Source organism: Electrophorus electricus, chromosome 12 (genome assembly GCF_041902795.1).
Source record: "Electrophorus electricus isolate QZ-2024a chromosome 12, ASM4190279v1, whole genome shotgun sequence".
Lineage (NCBI taxonomy): Eukaryota > Metazoa > Chordata > Actinopteri > Gymnotiformes > Gymnotidae > Electrophorus > Electrophorus electricus.
Genome location: NC_137508.1, coordinates 13,244,822 through 13,267,696, shown reverse-complemented (window position 1 = coordinate 13,267,696; position 22,875 = coordinate 13,244,822). Strand labels below are relative to the sequence as shown.

The 22,875-nt window shown below is 40.0% G+C and overlaps 1 protein-coding gene across 7 annotated transcripts; it reads left to right on the top strand.

The window, feature by feature from the left end:
- Nucleotides 1–182: 182 nt before the first annotated feature.
- Nucleotides 183–22,711, top strand: si:dkeyp-121d4.3 (uncharacterized). 7 transcript variants are annotated; one of them, XM_081724251.1, is made up of 19 exons: nt 183–1,514; nt 7,263–7,370; nt 7,778–7,956; nt 8,124–8,166; nt 8,370–8,495; nt 8,581–8,679; nt 9,149–9,370; nt 10,659–10,796; nt 10,882–11,013; nt 11,211–11,330; nt 12,562–12,789; nt 13,637–13,774; nt 13,930–14,034; nt 14,122–14,204; nt 14,806–15,577; nt 15,664–16,059; nt 16,972–19,197; nt 19,420–19,507; nt 22,298–22,711. In XM_081724251.1, the coding sequence occupies exons 1-19, from the start codon at nt 516–518 to the stop codon at nt 22,315–22,317; spliced, it is 6,222 nt and encodes a 2,073-aa protein (XP_081580377.1). In that variant the 5' UTR covers nt 183–515; the 3' UTR covers nt 22,318–22,711. The 7 variants fall into 7 exon arrangements, 6 of the variants coding, with proteins under 6 accessions (XP_081580377.1, XP_081580376.1, XP_081580375.1 ...); XM_081724250.1 differs by lacking the exon at nt 22,298–22,711 and adding an exon at nt 20,938–21,855 and having other exon boundaries at nt 7,263–7,364; XM_081724249.1 differs by lacking the exon at nt 22,298–22,711 and adding an exon at nt 20,938–21,855.
- Nucleotides 22,712–22,875: the final 164 nt, after the last annotated feature.

Below are 22,875 nucleotides of genomic sequence, written 5' to 3'. Positions count from 1 at the left end.
TGGTTATTAATTATTAAGATAGTTGCATGTGGCACATACTGGGTTATATTAAGGTAAAGTAACTATTCTTTGCGCCCTGGTTTAACAACGTACGGTCTTAAATTTGGTGTATGCTTCTACTGGGCTTTTAATTTGAAAATAGAATGTGACTTTTTTCTATTCGGCTTCCGTTCACACTCGTAGGAAGGGATACACTTTTGGACCTAGGGGTTGGTTGGGTTGGTGCTTTGGCCGTTTATTGTCAGCATGTGGCAAAAGAAAAATAGCACGTTAAGATTCACTTTAAAAAAGGAGTGTGTCCCTTTTTGACAGTTAGCATTTTTGGTGTCAAGGTAGTTTGTTCTAGCTAGTTAGGTACGGGGCTTTGTTCTCGTTGGCTACTTAGCCAACATTAGCTAAGCTAGTTAGTTAGCATAGCTAGCTAGTCACTTGGGATCTACGCAGCTTCTTGTTTACGTTGCTAGCAAGTCGTACCTTGCATATAGTTACCCGAAAGGGCGAAGTACAGTAAACAGATGTCTAAAGGTCGAAAACGGGGGACTGGGATTGCCCCACCTCCAGGACTTGGACCTGGATTTGGAATGTATTCAGGTGTACCCCCTCCTCCCCATGACGGATGTTGGGGTAGGCCTCCTCATCCTGGTGGATTTCGTGGTTGTCCACCACGTCCATTGGGGACCCCTGGGACGATGACGCCAGGAGAACATTTTCCTATGGCCCCGCACGATTTTGGACCACAGCATCCGCAAAACGAACCCCCAGAGTTCAGGACGAGGGGTCAATTTATGCATGAAGAAAATTTTCACCGGTCGGAATTTGGGGGTGGGCCAAGCTTACATCCACCAGAATTTGAAGGTGGTCCACACTTCTCCCACCCCGACTTTGAGGCAAGACCACCAGGGTTTCATCCGTCAGAGTTTAAAGATGGACCTGGTCCTGGCTTTCACCCACCACCACATGAAGTTGGACCTGGTCCTGGCTTCCACCCACCACCACATGAAGGTGGACCTGGTCCTGGCTTCCACCCACCACCACATGAAGGTGGACCTGGTCCTGGCTTCCACCCACCACCACATGAAGGTGGACCTGGTCCTGGCTTCCACCCACCACCACATGAAGGTGGACCTGGTCCTGGCTTTCACCCACCACCACATGAAGGTGGACCTGGTCCTGGCTTTCACCCACCACCACATGAAGGTGGACCTGGTCCTGGCTTTCACCCACCACCACATGAAGGTGGAGCTGGTCCTGGCTTTCACCCACCACTGTATGAAGGTGGACATAGACCTGGCTTTCACCCACCACCCTTTGAAGGTGAACCTGGATTTTGCCCAGCAAATTTTGAGGGTGGGCCACCAGATTTTGTCCCACCAAAACTTAGGGGTGCACTGCCAAGTTTCCCTCCAACAGAATTTGAAGTTGGACCAGGGTACCCAGTAATGGATGCTGGATGTGGTCCAGCAGATGGTTACAGTGTCATGGAACCAAACTATATGCCTCCCATGGAAGTCCATGTAAGTATCCAATGACTACATTACACAGACCTAGCACGGTATGTGCAGGATTTTCTTAGGATCTAGGAATTAATCATTCATCAAGACCATAAATATGTTTCTAAAAGTAATTTAAGCATCTTAAAATCCTTTAAAAAATGAAAGTATGTACCTCTGTCTGCAGTGGAGAAAATTTCATTCTTAGAGTTCTTAAGGAGGTGATATCAAGGATGTGATTTTTGCAGAAATTACCTAAATCAGAGATTGCTGTCAAAGATTTATGAAAAACATTTTGACTTTCATAGACAGAGAGACTTAATTGTCCCAGTATATATTATGCTGTGTGTGTGTGTGTGGTTCTTTCCTGAAAATGTTTCTGCTGACTAATTCACTTTAATACTCAAAAGGTTGTCAAAATCTGGCCGTTTGTTTTAAGAAAATGACATGTTCGAGACAATGTAGAGTTCCCTGAAATGTGTTCCATCTTATTTTTAATCACATGTTCAATTATACTGTAACTAATACAATTAGAAGTCAGTGTTCCATTATGAGACATTTCATAAGATTGTAAATGTCAGAATATTGGACACTTATAAGATGTCATGCAGCTGCATAAAGGCATGGGTAACTCTCAAAAAAATCTGCCCTGCAGTAAGACAGACAAGCAGACAGACTTGGTGCAGCTCAGGCACAGTGAAGCTGAGACAAATCATAAAACAGAAACAGTGGTCCAACACGATTACGCTCACAGTGCCTACTGACCTTTACAGGGTGGTTTGGGAAACTCTCAATCTCAGACACAGAGAAGTACTTTTTGGAGGTAAATCCTGGTGCATAGTAGGCATTCACATGTCAGGCCTTTCGGGTTGTTTAATTGCTGAAAGTTGTGAGACATCCACAAATTAATATCATCTGTGCAGTGAAACAGGGATCTGATAGACAGTTGGAACATCAAGTACTACATAGCTGGGTGTTACCTGCATACTGATATAAGAAAAGGTTTTATTTGTGAATGCTCAGCTGAGAAAGTAGTTAGTTTCCCAATGCAACATACTATTCATAACCACTCCAGTACCATCTAAACCAGCACTGGTTGATTTCAGTTTTTGGAACGTCCTTGTAGACCTACTTTTATGATTATGGATGTTACTGGTGTCGCATGAATGACAACTTGCTGGAGAGTGGAGGAATGTAAGGAGCTGGTTTTTGAGCAGCAAATAATTTTCCCTTGGTTGCAAGCACACAGTGCATCCAAGTGAGAATTAATTCTTTGGTGATTTATACTACAGCCAGCCACTTATTGGTCATTAACCAGACATTCAAAAAAATAATTTAAGAGTTATGCCACATTTCTCACCATTACAGCATATGTCTACTAATGCTGTGCATCCTTGTAGCTTTGCCATCAGGTATCTCATATATATATATATACATATGGAAAGCATCCAGTTAAGTTCTTCCCTCTTGTTTGTGAATGCTTCAACAGAAGCACTTCATGACATTGGTGCAGTATAAAATTTGCTACATGCTAAGTACAGTAGCGATGGTAATGTGTAATTTAACCTTGCATACAATTTAGCCCATACAGCTGTGCGTGCAATTAGTGATGGCTTTGATAACTGATCTGTTTGTTGCTTTGATTAATGACAGTATTGTTTGATCTGTTTTTCAGTTTGCGCTATATCTCAACAAAATGTAAGGTAACATAGGATGCAGTCGCATTACCCTCTAATGTATTTGCGGGGATGAGGCGAGAGGCAGAACACAAATGCAGTAGGCTATTTAATAAGTGAGGGAAACTAAACACAGGAAGCAAAGAAAACAGACATGGGGAAAACACCAAGACAAAGTAACACAAACTAAGCAAACAAAGGACGATAACAACAATGACTCCCCACATGACCTAACTTACCAAAATAACCAACAACATGGGGAACCAAAACACAGGGTTTTAATAACCAAGGCAGTTAAGCACTAACCAGACACAGGTGAACACAGGAACAAGGAGACCCAAAACAAGGGCTGAAATTAAGGAACAGATGAGGGGTGGCAAAAACGAAGCCAGGGAACGGAACAAATAAAGGAAGACAGACACGACAGGGAAACAGGAACGCCAAGAGGGTGGCCATTTGTGACAGAACCCCCCACGAAAGCGTGCAACACTGGGGTGCCCAAAACAGAACACAGGATAGGACGAGACACCGAGAAGCGGAACAGGACCCAGACAAGACAGACAAACGGATACAAAAACTGGGGGAACAGGATAAGGACCAGGAACAGATGCAGGAAGTAGGAACAGGAGTACCGCATAAAAGCAGAGACAGAACCAAAGGGGGAAACTAGGGATAATGAAACAGAACCAGGGGACATTGAGGAAGCCAATCTGTAAACAGGAACTCAGGACAAGCAGGTACAGAAACAGGACCTGGTTGAGGAGCAGAAACAGATGAAGATGCATGGAGTAAACAAAAGTGGGAACAGGACCACGACTACAAACAAGGATTGTGGCAAGACTAGGGGCATGCACGGGACTCTGGGCTAAACCCTGGACAGGTAGAGAGTTGGGACGGATTGAGGGACAGAAACCAGATGGGGAAAAGGAGTGGGCCTGGAGACCTGGTCGGGTTTGGAGACAGGCACAGAGACAAACGGAGAGAGGGGAGAAGAGAAAACTAGTGTCAGACACAGGTGCAGGCACAGGGACAGAAGCAAAGACAGAGGACATCATGTTAACTACGACAGAGACAGGCATAGGAACAAACAGGCATGGGTACAGGTACTGGAATGGGCAAGGGAACACTAATGGCACAAGGCTGGGTAATGGGTTTTGCAATATTCACACAAATGGGTATAGATACTTGGACAGGAACAAGGACAAAACCAGGAACAGGAGCAGGCAACACAGGAACTGAGTAAACAGAAGCAGACACAGTAATGGGGGCTGCCGCAGCAGCCTCGGAGCAGAGAAGTTACATGAGACCAAGAGGTCATAGGAGTCACTGGCAGACTGAGGTGTGGCAGAAGGAGTCCTAAGCGTCTCAGGGAGTTCGCCAGTAGCAGCCTTCTTGGGCACAGGAGGGTCATGAGGAACAACCCTGTGGATAGGTTTGGCACGAGGCACAGGAACAGGCCTGGCGCGAGGCACGGGAACTTGGAGGGGCTTCCTCCATTCCAGGGACAAGCTGTGAGGTGTCCTTTGCACCAGGACTAGGCTGGTCCGGGGGCGCGGCTGCGGTGTGAGGTGGCGGGTCCACGGTGGGTCTGACAGATCAGGAGGCGAGGCTATGCCGGTCCGCGGCAAGTCCGGAGGCGTGGCTGTGCCGGTCAACGGCAGGTCCAGGAGGTCTGGGGGTGTGGCCACTGGAACAGGTTGAGGGACATCTCGGGCAACAAGAACAGACCGGCCGGCCTCCACTAGGCCGGGAACAGAAGCAGGACGGGCGGCATCCACTTTGCCAGGAACAAGACGGGCAGCGTCTTCCATGCTGGAGGTTTTCATAAACAGCACTTTCACCATTTCTGGAGGATTAGGGCAGGTCAGATTCCGAAAGTATATGTGGCACTGCATAATAAATCTCCAGACTTTTCCTCCCCATCATACTCACTCAGGGTTGCTATAAGTGAGGGTAAAAGCAAGGGCTTCCCAGCCTTAAGCTTAGAGAGAAGAGCTTTTAGGTAATCCAGGTCTTCTTCTGGGAGCAAACCATTATGCGAAGGTGGCTGGGCTGTTGCGGACAGAACAAGTAGCGATTCAGCGAGGCCCCCCTGCTGCATTCTCGTTAGAGGTCGGTTATTCTGTAACGCGTTTGCGGCGACGAGGCAGAACGCAAATACAGGAGGCTATTTAATGAGCGAGAGAAACTAAACACAGGAAGCAAAGAAAACAGAGACATGGGGAAAACACCGAGATAAAGTAACACAAACTAAGCAAACAAAGACAATAACAACAACTCCCCACATGACCTAACTTAGCAAAATAACCAACAACATGGGAAACCAAACACAGGGCTTAAATAACCAAGACAATTAAGCACTAACCAGACACAGGTGAACACAGGTGCAAGGAGAACCAAAACCAGGACTGGAAGTAAGCAACAGACGAGGGGTGGAGAAAGCGAAACCAAGGAACAGAACAAGGAAGTAAAGGAAAACAGACACGACAGGGAAAACAAGGAAACAGGGATGCCAGGAGGGTGGACATTCGTGACACCCACAGAGTTTTCCAAATAAGAGTGAGGAGAAGACATCCACTAATAGTTTTATTCTTAAAACTACTTTATTTGTTTATTATTAAAGCTTGAAAGCTTGTTATTTTTAAAGCTTGATTTTTTTTAAATCTGGATTGACCAGGGCAAAGTAGGCAACTAAAGGGTTTGTTATAATCTAATGTTAAAATTTAGTTGTTGATGGTGCCGTTCTCAGTCTGTTCTCAGCTCTTTATAAAATAGATAGACCTTTTGGATATAGGGTTGGAATGGTGTTATGGTTAGTCATGACAAATGACTTGCCAGTTAACTCATCGACTTTTTCAAAATAACTAAAACATATATCCATCTGGGAACAAACAAGTTTATTTCTTTTTTTGCTTTCTAAACTAAAATAAGTGGACCTTTTATAGTACTTATGATGCTGAATTAAAATGTTTTAAGGTTTTTATTTCTATCACATGTGACAGGAAAATTATATTTTTCATTAATTATATATTACTTATACATGAATAAGTGTTATTACACTTAAAATGTGTGTGTGTGTGTGTGTGTATATATGTGTGTGTGTGTTTTTATATATATATATATATATATATATATATATATATATATATATATATATATATGAGAGAGAGAGAGAGAGAGAGAGAGAGAGAGAGTTTGGCCTGAGGAACATTTTCAGTGTCCTGTGAACACATGTTCAGTGTTCAGCAGTAGTCTGCCAACATAGAAAGGATCCACTTTCCTTGGAACTTTTTTCCATTTTATACATTGTAACATATGAGCAGAACACTGTGGTTGATGGAGGAAGCATATTTGGATTCAGGGTGCAAAAATGCATAATAAACAGGTTTTGGTTTTTGTTTTGTTTTGTTTTTTACAATACTAGGCAATGTCTTATCTTGAAAATTTTAAATTGTAACAACGATCGTGTATTCTGGTGCCTAGACACTATGTAGCCCATTAAAGAATATACTTATCTCTCTGTGTCTGGCTTAAGAATGCTAGGAGGACGCAGGGTAGTCCTTACTCTTAATAGATGGTCCTGACTTTTAACAGATACCCCAATGGCTCTGACTCTTAATAGCAGCCATTGAATTTTGCGGAACAGGCAATTATGGTCATTATTGTCACTTTGCCTCTGATATAACCCCAAATATGCCTTTTTAAAAAGGGCACAAAATATATATATATCAGTGTCTTCAAAAATTAATGCAACCAATAATTAAAGGACAATTACTTGCAACAAAGAAACTTTAAAAGAGCAAACATGCCTTAAAGTTCAAGACAAGTATTAAGTGTTTCACGAACCGAGTCAGTTAAAAACAATAGAGACAAAAACAGTACACCTGTTTTTATCAGCTGGTTATAAATCTTACAGACATCTTTCTAAAGAATCTGCTATGATTAAAGAAAATATAATTTTTCTCCCTCATACTAAAATCTTTGGTCTCCTTTATTTTATTTCTATCATTTTAAACCTCTAAAGAGCTTTGCTAGTACCACCTGACTTTTTAACTGTGATTGTTAGCTTATTGTCACTTTCTTTCTTTATTCAAAGGGTGATCCTGGGTTTGGAAGGAGAGGAGGTTTTCTTGGGCCTCCTAAGGATTTCATGGGACTGGGACCTGGACCGGGACTAAGACGGCCACTTAGCCAGGAGGTAGCTGTAAGTTAGTTAATGCACATTTTTACTGGTTTTCCTGTAGCAGCCCACTATATGCCTGCTACAGGTCAGAGTTCAAGGTTCAAAGCACATTGTAGCTTTAACTGTAAGGTAAATACCAGTAATAGATATTTAATTAGTTGTAGGTTATTTAGAGTCATAGGTAGGTATTTATTAATTAACCAACTGGCACAAATTTATAGTAAATGTATTGTACATTTATAGTGAAATTTATGTTTACAATTAGTTCTATAATATAATATATTAGCCTCTACTGTTTTTGGCCCATTATTTGGCCTGATGTTTGACATTATTAAATATCTTTACTGCATGCTGCATTTGCTTAAGTTTGAAAATATGAAGTACTGTGCCAGTATGCTAATTCTTTAGGTACTTGTGTTTTATTTAAGAGTGTGGCTGCCCCTGTGACTCCATGTCCACCTCCAAGCACCCAAAACAAAGCTGATCAGCAGGCATCTAAACAAGACAAAAGTGAAAATACCAAAACTGAAAATGCCAAGGCTCCAGCCTCGGTGGCATTGAGGACAGCAGCAGGGTCTGCTGTCAAGAGCACCTCAGCATCTGTCAAGTAATTCCTCCTTTGCCTTGAGTGATCTTGGGTATTGTCAACGGCTCATTTCATATTCGAACTCTCACGTTGGGTTCTATGCAAATTTCCCCTATGAAAGCAATTTAGAAAATGATTTCAGAGAAATCTCTTATTTAAATTAAATAATATCATCTGATGTTTTGCAGGCCCCCACCTGGACGCTCTATGGGTGTCATCTCTTTTATTGGTGTAGGTGAAATTGCATGAGACTTTTTTCAAAGAAGCTAATTTATTTTCACCACTCAAAAAAGACACAAAATCTACTTATTTACTTAGCATGGAAAAGTTGATTAACCATGTTACATGGTATTTATTGTAATGATTTAGTATTTATACTTAGAATTATACATAGAATTTTTGTTTGTACTTACTGTTCTCATTGATTTTTTTAGAACAACTATGGCTTCATTGAACGTGAGGATCTTAAAAAATTCTCCTTCTCTTTTGATGCTTATTTTGGAAACCGAGACCATATAGTCCCAGGGGTTAAAGTGCATTTCACAGCAGTCAAAGAACTGGTGAGAACATGGCTTGGAAATTTGTTATGAACTGTTGTTAATAAAGCCTTGCATTTTCTGAGTGTGTTTCTTCTGTTGGCTGTAGGGAAGAGAATGTGCTACGGACGTGAAAGTGGCTCCAGGTGGAACAGAGGATATTGAGGCCACAGTGTATGAAGGTGTAGTCACCACAGTCCTTCCAGATGTGAGTAGAATGATTGCAGTGCAGGCAAAAAGATATACCACGTGTTACCAAATGAACAAATGAAAGGATTGTGAAACACCACCTGTGCAGATTTCCCCCGACTCCCAAAATCCAGTCAACTGACTCCATTTCTCTGTAGCTAGTCTGCCTTGGCTGGTAAACTGCTCTTTTGGTAAATTGCACTTGTCATAACTATTTTTTATTGCATGTTAAATAGTTTGTCTAGAACAGTTTGTCTAGAACAAAAATGAGAAAACAAATTCTGCAGAGTAGGCATAGATTTTACCATTTTGTTTACAAAATGAGAAGTGATTTTTCCTCTTTCAGCATATTTTTAATTTTTGGTTGTGTTTTTCCACTGTTTTTGTATCCTTTTCTTTTTCATGGTGTAGTCTGCCTATAGCTTTCGGAGTGCTAAAGAACTGTTTCTGGTTTGTTTTACTCACTACTACTTTTTGTTGTGGTCCAGACCTACGTAATGGATCCTTACCCAGGCCGCATCAGAACCATTCTCTCTACTGACCCCATTAAACTGCCTTTTGGAAAGACAGATTCAAAAACTACCCTGCTGCTGTTTGACCGGGTGAAATTTCAGCTGCTCACAGATATTATTACCAAGATCAACAGAGCCACAAACATCATACCACAGATCCCAGAAACATTTCAGTTAACAAAAGAAATCAGGGAAACGGTAAGAGTCATGATTTCCATCTTGTATAGTGATGGAATGTGAAGTGTAACTGTAACCAGTCACTATAGTTACAGTGATGCTACTTGCAGTCGATTCAGAAAGTACATGGACCCCTTCTCTTTTTCCTCACTGTGTTTTGTAGGTTTAATTTTAAATGCATAAAATTATTTGTTTTGCAGTTTACTATCAATAATCCATAATAGCAAAACAAAAACATGCATTTATAAGTTTTTGCAAATGTATTAAAAATTTTAAAAACTAAAATTGTTTATTTTTATAAGTATTCAGACCCTTAATTTAGTACCTCTTAGAAACTCCTTGCGCAAAAATTAATCTTTGAATCTTTTTAGGCAAGTCTCTACAAGCATTGCACACCAGATTCATACAGACTGTCATGTGTTTTACTCAAGAGTCATCTCCCTCTAGTCACTCTGTCTTAAAGGCATAATTGATGGAATGCTGTTGAGATGGTCCTCCATCTGACAGGCTCTCCCGTCTTTGTAGAAGACGCTTGACGCTCTGTTAGAGTAACTGTTGGCTTCTTGGACAACTCTTTGACTGAGGCTCTTCTTGGCCAGTTACAAACTTTTACATTTACAGCAGTCAAGGCCATCGTGCTCCTGGGAACACTCAAAGCTTTGTACTTTTGCCCAGGTACTTTTGCCTCGCCACATTTTTGTCGCAGAGGTCTACAGAGAGTTCCTTGGACTAGATGGCTTGATTTATTTCATGCATTATGAATTGCTGGACCTTATATATGCAGGTCTGTGCCTTACAATACAGTTGGCCTCATGTTGACTCGAGTCAAGTTCAAAGCATGCTTTTGCTTTGTCATGATGGATTATTGAATGTAGACTGATGGGCAGTTTTATCCATTTAAACTAATCTACTACAGAATACAGTGGGCCACAATAAAATTGGGTCTGAATATTTTCTGAATCTGCTGTATATCTGAGAAATTCTGGGAAGTCAGTGTACCCAGGATAACGCTGGAGGAGTCATATGATGTACACTGACTGGGTGCTGAGGTCCATGTTGATTGTGTTTGGAATGTGTAGGAGGAAACTACTAAAACTTTGTAACAAGACACATTTTGTTCAAACAATTGAGTCATCTGCTGTAGCAGTAAATGAGGTTCAGTAAACCATACTTTTTGCTCAAGATAGATCTGCCTGCTTGTGCTCTTCTTTGCAAGAAACTACATCAATCAACAAGTGTTTTTCTACTGAGTGCGCTCCTTTGATGTCAGAGTTTATTTGCATTTGACTTTTTTTAAATTAATCAACAGGGTATAATAATGAACATCAAAGATGCTGTCTGTACCATCATGTCGGAGAAACATGAAAACCTCACTGCTTCTGTCAGTGACAGTCTATTAGACAGTGAACTAAAAGCCATGGATGAGGTGGAGTTCACAGCTCTGAGTGTGAGTAAACTGAGCTCTTCTACATATGGGCTTTGGTTTTTATTTCACACTTACTACTGAATATTGCCACCTTTTTCTCATTTAGGTAAAAGACACAGTGAAGGCTATCAGACTGAAAAAACTTCTCAAGGGCTCAGTGATCTTTGATACACAGACAAAAAACAAAATTGCTGAGGTAAAGGAGAAAGCCACTAATCTCTCTGCAGCCAAAGACAAGGTACGTCTCCTTTCACACTGCTGTGACGTTGTTCAGTGACTGTATTTAGTTATACATTTTTGTGTGATAACTTTACAGCAGGGTGGTGATCAGTTATGCAGACCAAACATTTATCAGTGAAGGTGATTCTGTATTTTAAACATTGTATTAAAATTGGTTAATAGTGTTTAGTGACATTGTCTATATGTTCCTTGTAGTGGAAACCTGTGTCCTCAGTGTTGACCACTGAGGGAATGGGCGTTAATGAAGACATAAGCAGTGAGAAGTATGAGGGGGCAGTTTTCCAAGTTGTTCCAAGGAATTTCAAGGAGGCGGAGGTAAACATGTATTTTGACCATGTTAAATTAGTGCACAGTAAAACAAATTAGTGTACAGTAAAGCAAATGTGATTCATTAAAAGAGTTATGTCAGTTCGTGACATTTAGTGTACAATATAGTAATTATTGTTGTTGGAGTGTAATTTTGACATGCAAATGTTCCATGTAGTCAGTATGGTAATAAACAGTAGCTGTGTCATTGTGTTGCACCTATTTTGTCTACTTTCAATGGAAGTGAGACGCGCTTAATACATACAGAGTAACCAGGATGCATATATCTTCTGATAAGGCAAGCTTTAGAATAGCAATTTTATTTGGGGAACAACCTGTGACAGTTAGGATAATTAATGCTAATTGTTGAGGATATCTAGGACTCTTGAATTATCTTGTGAATCTTGGTAGACAGTCTTAAAAAGTGAAGTTATTCAGACAAGCTATCTTGCAAAAAGCTTGTTAGTCTGCATCTAGCATCGTTAATATTATAACACGAGTAATAAATCACATGTATATTTTGGATGCTCAGTCCTCTAAATGTCCTTATCAAAGTCGTCATACAGTGATTGTTTTTTGTTATTGTAACTATTGAAAAAAACTATTGTAACTATTGAAAGAATCAATTCTCTGTAACAAGGAGCCGTTCAGTCTCAAGAGGTAAAAGCTAACATTTAATTGTATGTGTTTGTCTGAAATACCCAAAACAGCTGTGGAGTGGGAAGCTTCCTGCTGTGTCTGGCTTGCTAGAATTCTCTTCTGTTTACCATTTCTCACCATTAGCTGATGTAGCTACAGCAGATAGGACTCACATATTGGGTCAGATTGACCTCAGTAATGTGTGCGCTTTCCTCTTTTGTCAGCATTAAAGCATATAGGTATTAGATATGTACTGTGAGTTTGATAGTTTTACTGGCTCTTAGGTATGCACTGTGAGTTTGGTATGCGCTGGATCTATTAGTAAGTTTCACTGGCTCTTTCTGGTGTCTTGGAATATGTTCAAGTTCAAGTTCGGTTTATGTTTACCTCATTTCTCCCTGATAACGATGGGCTCAGCACACTCCTGGTGCCCAAGGACACTTGTACTCACACATATGCATAGCTCATTTAAGCGTTCCCTCTCAGGTCAAATTATGAAACAGAAATAGATGTTTATATTGTATAAGTATGGAATATACATGTAGGAAAATGTATATCCTGATTATTATTCCACAGTTGTTGTTGTTGTTGTTCTGAGCAGGTTGAGGAGCATAAGCTCACCCAGGGTCTTCTGGATTCCATGGTGGAGGGCACACAGAAGCGCTTGCCTTTTAGATCAAGTGATGTGATCACACAGGCCACCATGATGGTCGGTGACAGGGTCTATTTCAACATTTCCACCAATCCGGAAACCAAGGAGGAGCGCGCTGTTAACATCAAGATCCAGCCAGACACCCTACAGTCAGAATCTGAAGAGCAACGCAAGATCGTGAGTCTGGTTTGGGTCGTGATTTAAATATTTCAAAGCGGCATGAAAGACTAATGCTTTGGGTGCATTTATTTATTACAACGGTATGGGGTTGTTCACATTGATCTGCAGGTACACCTGTTGAATTGTTTTTAAATGTTGAAAGAAATACTCAAATACCAAATCAATTTTGCACTAATGCAACATAGTAAAAATAGCATGGTTCTTGTAAGGTTACCTTAGATAGGTGCTTTAATGCTAGTTCAGTTGTATACATATAAATTCAATCTCTTATCAGTCTTCTTTAGTGGGACATAGCTAGTTAGAAAGTCTAGCAATATGGTGTCACTTAAAAATAGTTAGAAAACTAGCTAAAACTAGATTTTTCATCTTAATGAATTAAGCACATTTCTCTCTCTTAGGCTGGTGTTAAGTATTTGACAGATTTAGGTTGTCTGGATGCATCTACTTTGTGACCCTCAGGTACCTCGAGAGAAATTCACAGAGCTTCACAGAAGACACATAGCATGCAGTCTGACTTGCTCCAGTTTATTATGGAGTGACGTCAGTAATTTATAGGCAGCATGTGTGTGACAAAAAAGAGGAAGTACAGGTGTCTGTGACAAGAATAGGCACTAACTGTAAAAAAACAAATGATTGGAATCTAGTCAATGTTAGCATATTCTCCGAATTTAGTGAGTAAAGTTCTCCTTTCCAGCAACAGTTTAAATGAAAGAAAATAACATTTGTCTATCAACAAAACAAGAACAGAATGTATTCAGAAACTGCACAGTATTAGTTGACTGTATAGTCAAAGTAGCAGTGGAAGCAGCCTCTATATTGTCATGATATGCCTTCCCCCTGCCAGGGTATTATTGTGAAATTGGATGAGAGTTATGGGTTCATCAAGACGCCACAAGACCCAGAACTCTTTTTTAACCTGAGTGAAGTCATGGATGACATCAAGCTCATTGTGGGAGAAAAGGTTGAGTTTACTTTAGCAGCGGTAAGTTTGTTTTTATGGATGTCTGGTGTCATTCTCCTCAGAACTATTTTATTTCTGTTGTCCTGTCCCTGCTAAGCATTTTTAATTTACAATTAAGATTGTCAGTGTTGATAGAGTAAGATGCATTTTCATATAACTTCCTGTGTTACTTCAAGACTGAAGGAGGTGAAGAAGATAAACAAGCTATTAGAATCAGGAAGCTGACTGAGAGTGTCTTCACGTCTGTGCCAAAATTGGAAGCCCTTGGGGAGAAAGAGAAGGTAAATGTTTTAAATATAAAACAGGTTGACTACCCAACCCCTTAATATGGATAACTAACTATTATTTTGCTCTTTTGACGTTTGCAGAAGAAAATGACAATCAGATTGCTGAGGGATCCGAAGGAGCAAATCAAGAAGGAGGGAAAAAATAGTGACTTGCTGGCTGCTGTGTGAGTAAATGGTTGATGACATATTTTAGGCTTTTTTGGTGAAGAAAGCAATTGTTTAATGCCACTTCAGCAAAACCTACCTAGGATTGTGACAAGAACTTGTTTAGTTTTACTTGATTAAGGCTTTTGTTATATACCTGCTTGTTTCTTAGACCTAAGCATTGTAAGTTTTTAACATTTGATTGTCTCTTCTTAAACAGTAAGTCTTACTAGACCAATTACCAGTTCTTTCATGTTAAAGAAATGGTTAATAACAACAATCAAATTTAGTTTTCCACTTACCCCATATGTAGTTCAGCTAAGATGATTTTTGTTGAATTTTTTGCTTCTTTATTTTTGTAAGGCTGATGTTGCTAACATGTAAGGGTATTTTGTGGCAACCATTTAGAATATTGTAAACTGGATACCAATGCCTCAGATCAACCATGTGGAGTAGTTGCAAGTAATCTCAAATAAGCTTGCTTAAGTGTTTTCTGACACTGCACAATTTATCTATAATAGTGTGTAAAAGAATGTCACACAGGATTTTTTTGACCGTGTTTTTTTTTTTGTTTTTGTTTTTTTTTTGCTTTACTCTGACTGGTGATTTATGCTACTTTAGGAAACAAGAAAAGGGGAAGGTTGAAACTTCCAAAGCTGTTAAACTGCCAAAGGGTCCAAAGCAGGAGATTATAGGTAAACAAGAGAAACTGAAAGGTAAAGTGGACAGAGAGCGTAGCAAGAGTCGCGAGAGCAGCAGACACAGGTACAGCTGGAGCAGGAGCCTCAGCCGTGACAGGAGCAGCAGTTACTACAGGAGGCACAGGAGCTCCAGCCGCGAAAGAAGGTCCGGCAAATACAGACGGAGCCGCAGTCGCAGCAAAGAGCGGCTACGCAGATACGGGCATAGTTACAGCCACAGTCACAGCCGTAGCCGTAGTAGGAGCAGGGAGAGGATCGGTCGAAGCGGCAAGAAGAGAAGCCGCAGCCCAGAGCATAGGGACGAACATTGCAAAGGACAGAGCATCAGTAAGGAGCACAGCAGTAAGCGGAGAAGCAGAAGCCCTGATAACCAAACTGAGGCCCTGAAGAAGAAGAACACCTCCAGTTTTATGGACCCATCTCATGCTGAGACTGTAGATGACGAGCTGACAAAGAAGAGGAAGGAGTTATTGGAGCTTAATGAGTTGATAGCACGTAAAAGAGCAATTATTGCAATGGAACAAAACACCAAGTCTTTTAAAGATGTGCTTGAAATGGACAGGCAACATGGATTCGCAACATTTGATTATCAGCACAAAACATGTTTAGAGAACACATGGAACACTGATGTGAAACCAGTTAAGTCCATTTTGAAAAAACACTCTGAACCTCAGATGGATCCCAAACATCAGGTCTGTTTTCTCCTGTGTCTAAATTCTGAGTTATATTCACTGTTAGCCACTTGATCATCTTACTTTTTCTTGTGTTTTCTCTAAAGGTAAGTAAAAGAAGTGTGACTCCAGAGGAACCAGTGGGATACCCAGTGGGCAATGATTACAACTTCTTTGGGTCTGCTAGCTCTGTTCCTGCATGGATCGTGCAAAGTTCTACAACTGAGATTGAAGATCAAGAATTAGTCTGGAAAAAGAGGCAATTAGATGAATTAAGCGAATCTATAGCACGTAAAAGGGCAATTATGGCCATGGAACAAAAAGGTAAAACCATTTGCAATGAGCTTGAAATGAAAAAGGAAAGTAATTTTGCTTTGTGCTCAGAAGACTTGGACATTACAGTGCCAAATGAAAACACTTGGCGACTTGACATAAAACCTGATCTTCAGCCAAAGAAGTCAATCTTGAAGAAGCGAACAGAGCCTCTCACTGACCAGCCTCAGGTCTGTTTCATCGTAAATAATGGTGGTTTATGCATAGAAGGATTATTAAAAATACCAGAAACCAAAAATGAAGATGAAATTTGGAGAGTTCTGGTGTTGTTAGAGGCTTATAATCAACTACTTGTATTTATTTTTTCTCCAAAAATACATATAAAAGTAAGTCTTAAGGAAAGACTGAGGTGGAGAACTAGAATGCAATGTTCCGTATCTCACCTTATTGTATAGCCTACTGCACCAAGAATACATACAGGACAAATGTAGAATGTGTGTTAAATAATCCATTCAGTTTCATTCAATTATATTGCAACTAATTAACTTTTCACCCAAAAATCACAGAAGAGAATGTTCCATTTAAACTACAAAGGCATAGATGGTTGGTACAATTGGATGCACTGTCTTAAGCAAAATGTAGAATAAATATAAAGATAGAGGGGGGGAAAAAAAGGGAGAAATGTGAGTCTAATCTTGAATGGATTGAGTTGTCAGAGGTTGAAGCAGAGTTTGGATTTTGGACTGAAAGTGAGATAGGGGAACGTTACAGCTGGCAGTTATCAGAAAATAGGACAGCTTTTACTCTGAGGAAAAGCTCATCTAGTGATAACTCAGGAAGCAAGAGAATGATTTAAATATGGTATTTGTACTTAACGCTCAGCTTTAATTCTGTATGACATCAAATATTCTGCCAGTATCATTATTTATTCAACCTGCCAAACATTGAATCTTTTGAATCTATATTTTCCCCCAATTCACTTTAAATAATTGTATGTGATGAATGTATAGATTCAAAAGGGTTGAGCAAATAATGTGTGGAATAATGAAAATTCTCTGAATGTAAATGTATTTACACTGAGAACTGGGAAATGTTATGGAAAATGTGATTTTTTAAAAAACTTGTTTCCTTTATTTTTGCAGAGTGATATCAGTTCATCTGATCAGTATGGTTATAGTCGTGATCTTTTTTCCATTTCGAAACCTCCTCAAGATGATTATTCTGCTTTGCTCAAACCCCTTATGCCTTCTCATACCTCACTGGAAAAATCTACTAATCTAACACCAGTACCCTGTAAAAATGACGATCTTTTCAAAAGACTAATTAATGAAGTTTCCACGACTTCACGGATGGGTGAGAATTTAACATTTAACCATCCACCTGGTCATCCGTCAGTGCCCCGATTATCAAATTCAGGATCATTTTACGACCAAAAAAGTACAAGAGAGTCCAAAGCCGGATACTCACATGAGGACACAGGCTCTACTTCACGCTTCGGCGAACACCAGTTTTGTCACCAGGCTCGTGACCAGTCTTCCATCAGTGCTGGGCCTTCAACCCCCTCTTCAGCTTCAGACCAAAAGCGAAATCTCACAACTCAAATGCAACGGTTTCTCAGTGCCCTCAATAAAGCAGATCCAAATCTGCTTTCATCACTGTTCCGAGAAGCAAGAAAAGACTCTGTTCCTGTGGGGAGTCTGAAGAACCCACAGCTGCAAGCAGATAGGAACGTGCCCAGCAAGGACGAATTGTATGATCCCTTCAAAGGAACAGAAAACTCTGAAGCTAATTCACTCTTGATGGGAAGTAAAGCAGGTAGGATTCCTGCATTGGAACAAGCTGAAACCTGTTCGGTCGACTACAGCCAAGATGATCTCCTGCCGCACGAAAGAGCTGTGCAAGATGGTAGTGGCTTTTCTAAAATTGTTGGAATGAAATATGGGACAGACCCTAAAGTTGAGAACCGGTTCCTTTATGGTGACAAGGCAGTTTCTCATGGTAATTTTTCAAAAGAGCAGAAACAGTTTTTAGATCAAAGTGATCGATATGAACTTCATCGGGATCATTACCCTTTTGAGCACCAGAATCTTCCATCTAAAAAACATGAAAAACCACATTCACATGTTCGGAATTTGTATACTGAGAATAGAGAGAGATATGAAAGACAAATTGAATCTGAAAGGTACAAGGTAGAAAGCAGCCTTAGCCCACTGCACCAGAAATCACAGGATACCAGTGAATGTGTAGACAAAAAGACGGAGCACTATGAAAAACTTCAGAATCTACTGCAAACAATCGGTCTCAGTCTAGACACAGCAGAGGTTAGCAAGCTAACTGACAGGACAAGAGAGCGTTTGTATGGCAAGAAGGTGAAACCTCAGAGTGCATCAACTCGTTCATTTGAAAAAGATGAGCAGTCGACGACCAGATATGATCGAAAAGGTAGTAGGGCGGATTCCACTGACTCTGAGGATGTGCGTTCTGTATCCCCTGCCAGATCCTCTAATCGTGAGGTTTACTTGAGCTACCTGGACTCTGTTAGGCACCGGGACCACTGTAATGAGGAAGTGGCAGTCGTGAAGGAGAGGGAGAAGGACCTAGTCAGTCTTAAAAGGACCATTAAGAACAGTCCAGAAGCACGACAAGTGATACCAGATCAATACAAGCTTACCTCACCATTAACAAATGTCAAACTCGATTCTTATAAAACAATGGAACCCCTATCACCATCAGCTCAGTCTCTTGGTTCCTTTTATACTCAGATATCCACGGAATCCTCCTCAACTCTACACTACCATAAAGGTAGACAAGACTCCTGGGAGAATAGCTATCCCATGGATAAAGACCAGAAGGGGAATTCTCAGGCTCTTGTGTCACCTTATGGTGCAATTCCTCCAGTTCTTCTGCATTACGCGGCTGGAAACCAGGGACCACCCCCTCATGTACCACCTGGCTATGGGGCATATACTCCACCGGTGAACCCTTTAACTATAATGCCACCAAGCCCAGAGCTATACCCAGTTTTTCCTCCTTTTTGCACACGAACTCCTTTTGGGCCTCCTCTCACTCCTACTTTTCAACCTCCTACTGGTCAATTTGACATGTCTATACAGCCAGGAGGTTCTGGCTATGATAAGCTTCAAACTAAGATAAAACCAGCTGCCCCAACCAGGTGCCTCAAAACAATAGAAACGGTCAAAACTAAGGAGCCTTTTAGTGTAAAACCTGCCCTGCTTAATGTTCAGCCTGCACTTATTAGCATACAGACAATAGAAGACACTCAGCCTAAAGATGTTCAAGAGGAAGCTGAGTCAAAAAAGGTTGCCCCTATAACGGAGGACGACATCAAAGCTAAACAAAAAAAGAGGGTATGTCATAATTCTTCTCACACCCATTGTGCAAGGAAAAGGGCTCTTGATTACCCGACTGCATTTGGTTTGGATGACTTGTTTTGGTTGAAGGAACCTTGGCCTACATCACTTTTTTTGTTTGTATGAGAAGGCAAACATTTTTTTGTGCTGTACTCCATGTAACTGCTGTAACAGTTTTGTACCCTTGAAAGTCTATTTTTGTTTTACACCTCTGAGCAGCTGGAGCAGTTTAACCAGAGAATGAAACTGAAGAAAGAACAAATGGAGGCCCAGCGAACACGTGGACAGAGCCAAAAATCAGCACCAGGTACCAGGCTAGCATTTCTCTTGTTTATAGGTATGAGCCACAGATGAACTAAGGTCAGGAAATCAGATCCAGTTACCAACCTAGTGATAGAATATGTATTAACCTAGTATTAAAATATGTAATAGCCTAGTTTTAGAGTATGTTCAATGACTCCTGAGCCTAAATGAGCCTAAACCATCTCATGAGCCTAAACCAAGCATTTTTGTAGGTATCCCTTGTTTTTGGGAAACGGATTATAAAAGTATCAGGTGATACTTTTGGTTGTGTAGTATTATAAGGTAAATAATGACAGGGCATTTTCAGGTCATTCATGCAGCTATTTCAGACATTTAAGTCTGAAATACTCAATAATAGTTTAAGGACAGTGAAAAATTGAATAGTTACTCCTGTTTAGGTGTATTCCTAAATGAACTTATGGATAACACAGTTCTACAGTGTATTAGAATTAGCTCAGTAATTTTCTGTTCATATTATCCAGAGGTAACAGGGGTAATTTATTTTCTATATGAGATATGGAATTTTAGATAAATGGATAAATCTCGGTTTTACACGTAAATATTACGGTATATAGTATTAGTGCTCCATAAATAGTTAGCTCAGCTTGGGGATTCACAAAGAGAGCAAGGGAAATGCACTGAAAAGTAGATGAATAAGGTATACAGTGATGGTGAGTTAAAGTACAAGTCAATGGTGTTGCATATTACTGTTTGTTTGTACATAGTATTCAAGTCATGGTTCATGCAATCTTTCACCTTCAGATATCTTTAAACATGGGTTTAGATAGAAGGGCATTCCCAGGTAAATTAGATTAGAGTTTAGGGTTTATTAGGCGTGACCAGGAATGTATTGTCTGCATGACCTCAGCAGTTACTGTGCGCAGAGAGGTAGGGGAGGGAAAGTTTAGCTAGATAGGAGGAGGAAAGCAATGCAAGGATTTAAAATAGTAAGCATAAGATTGTACAGAATCAGAGATAGATTGTATAATGGAAAGGTAATGTGAGTGATTTACAATAACTGTTGAGAGTGTGCAGACCATTCAGCAAGTTGAGTTTAAGGTCTGTTCAAGTTAGTAAATAGAGTAACAATTGTTATTGAGATCTTCTAGTAATTAGTGGCTATAAATAGCAAGGGTCTTCAAGAGACTGTTCTAATAATACAACTATTATTACAGAAGAAATTCCAGAAGAAAATATATAACAGCAGTGAAAAAGGTTCGCAACAGTCAGCCAGAGTGTAACACGTTTTTTTTATTAGCACATATCTCAAGTAAATATGAAAGGAAAAGGGGAAAATAAAATTCCCAGTGAAATTTATGAATGTGAAAAATACAAAATTGGACCATTATTTTAGAAAAAGGGAAGATTCTTCGCATCTAATTTAGCCAGGCTTACTCAGGGTAATGCTCCCCCTATATTGTCACATCTTTACAGGGAGAGTTACCCGAAAAGAGGTAAAGAACGTGTGGATATGTGGCCACTCTCTTGTGTTCTGGGCTGAGAAGAGGGCCACATCTCCAGAAATTGGTATGCAACTTGGCATGGACCCCAACAGTGTCCGAATATGGTGGAAGGGTGTGCAGGGCATGACATGGCAACAGCTTCTGCCCCAGCTGCTCCAACTCAAGGACAACTGGCCCAAACCTGATGTCATTCTCATGCACCTGGGAGGAAATGACATAGGCAAGATCACTGTAGGTGCCTTTCTGGCAGCAGTGAAGAAAGACCTGATTTCTATGAAGAGCATATTTCCTCAGTGCCTTTTCGTTTGGTCAGACATTCTACCACGCAGGTCCTGGAGGCACTCGGACGACAGCAAGGCAGTAGACAACACACGCAAGGCCATGAACAACAGCATACACAGTATCATTACCGAGCTTGGCGGTTCTTCGCTGACTCATGAAAACATAATGCCTGGTTTGGACACTGGCCTCTACAGACCAGATGGGGTTCACCTCTCTGGCAAGGGAATTGACACTTTCAATTTGAATATGCAAGACTTCCTTGAGAAGTGGGAAAGTGATTTAAGTGAGATGGAGCCTTCTGAAATCTAAGATCTTTTATTTTTGTGTCCACTTGTATTGCAAAAAATGTTTTAGAAATTTGCTCAAGTGTATCTTGCATTATCAGGGTTGGATAGCAACCTAATGTTTTGATCTATATAATTGCATATTTTAATTCACTGTCAAACAAAAAAACTTGATTTTTGGAAAAAAATCTGTATATAATTCTTTATTATTAAAAATATCTTTAATCACTTTACTTATTACAAGACGTAGATTTGTTTCTGTTAGTTGTTTTGTTTAGTGAAAACTAATGGAAGAAATGAAAATAAAGCAATACAGGACTTCACTGTGTCTGTTTATTGAATATCAACTGAGAATGTATTTTTATCTACTGCTCTAAATCCTTATAGAAACAAAAACCTCCAGACATTTTGGATGTGCCACTATACATGTGGCACTTATGGTGATTGTTCTTTTTTTCTTTTTTTTTTGCTCCTATAAATCAGTACTGAATCCCACAGTTGTGCAGTAAGTGCAAAATTGTTAATGTGCCTTATATTCCTGAAATGTACACGTACATCATTACAAAGTAATTATTAATACAGGCTTTTTCAACGTGTGAAGGTTTCTCCAACATGTGACCTGTGCCTTATGGTAATACGATAAGACATTAGTACATTGCCTGTGGATATTGGTGGATTCCTCTCGACAGGTTTTCCTGTTACCCGGTTGTCCAATCCATAAGCCAGTTTGTCTCTCTATATAGCAGTTGCCTTTCTCTTCTGCAGGTGGTAATGGGATCCATTAGCTTGCTCTATCTTCAGGATAGACTCAGAAGTGTATTTAGTTTTGGAGCATCCAATGGACTGCAAAGTACATCTGAAAATGAAGCAAATTGAAGCAAAGAAGACCGAACTATCGCAAGGAACAGCTTTAGTTTTTGTTCAGAAAGTTTGTGTATATGCATAAAACAATGTCTGTAGAGTTTTGTACCTTAAAGTGTTCCCTGAACATTTCTGTTTCTCTTTTTATAGTAGATTGTGTGGTCCTTTCATTAAAAATAGCCTGCCTTGGAGGCTTTGTGTAGCTAATACAAATTTTTCTGCATTATTGCTGTAGAACATTTGCTGTATTGGCAGGGCAGTCTTAACATTTGCAACATGTTTGTAATGTATGTTTGTATAAAAGCTTGGAAAAATTAATGTGCATAAAATCTTTTTATCAACAGTTCAGATTGGAGAATGAGCCATATCAATTGTGACCTTTGGGTCAGGCTCTAGATGTGATTGTAATCATAATATAATTATTAGTATAGAATTTTAGTATAATTTTTATATATTGTATAGCAGAACAAATAGCTGTGTTA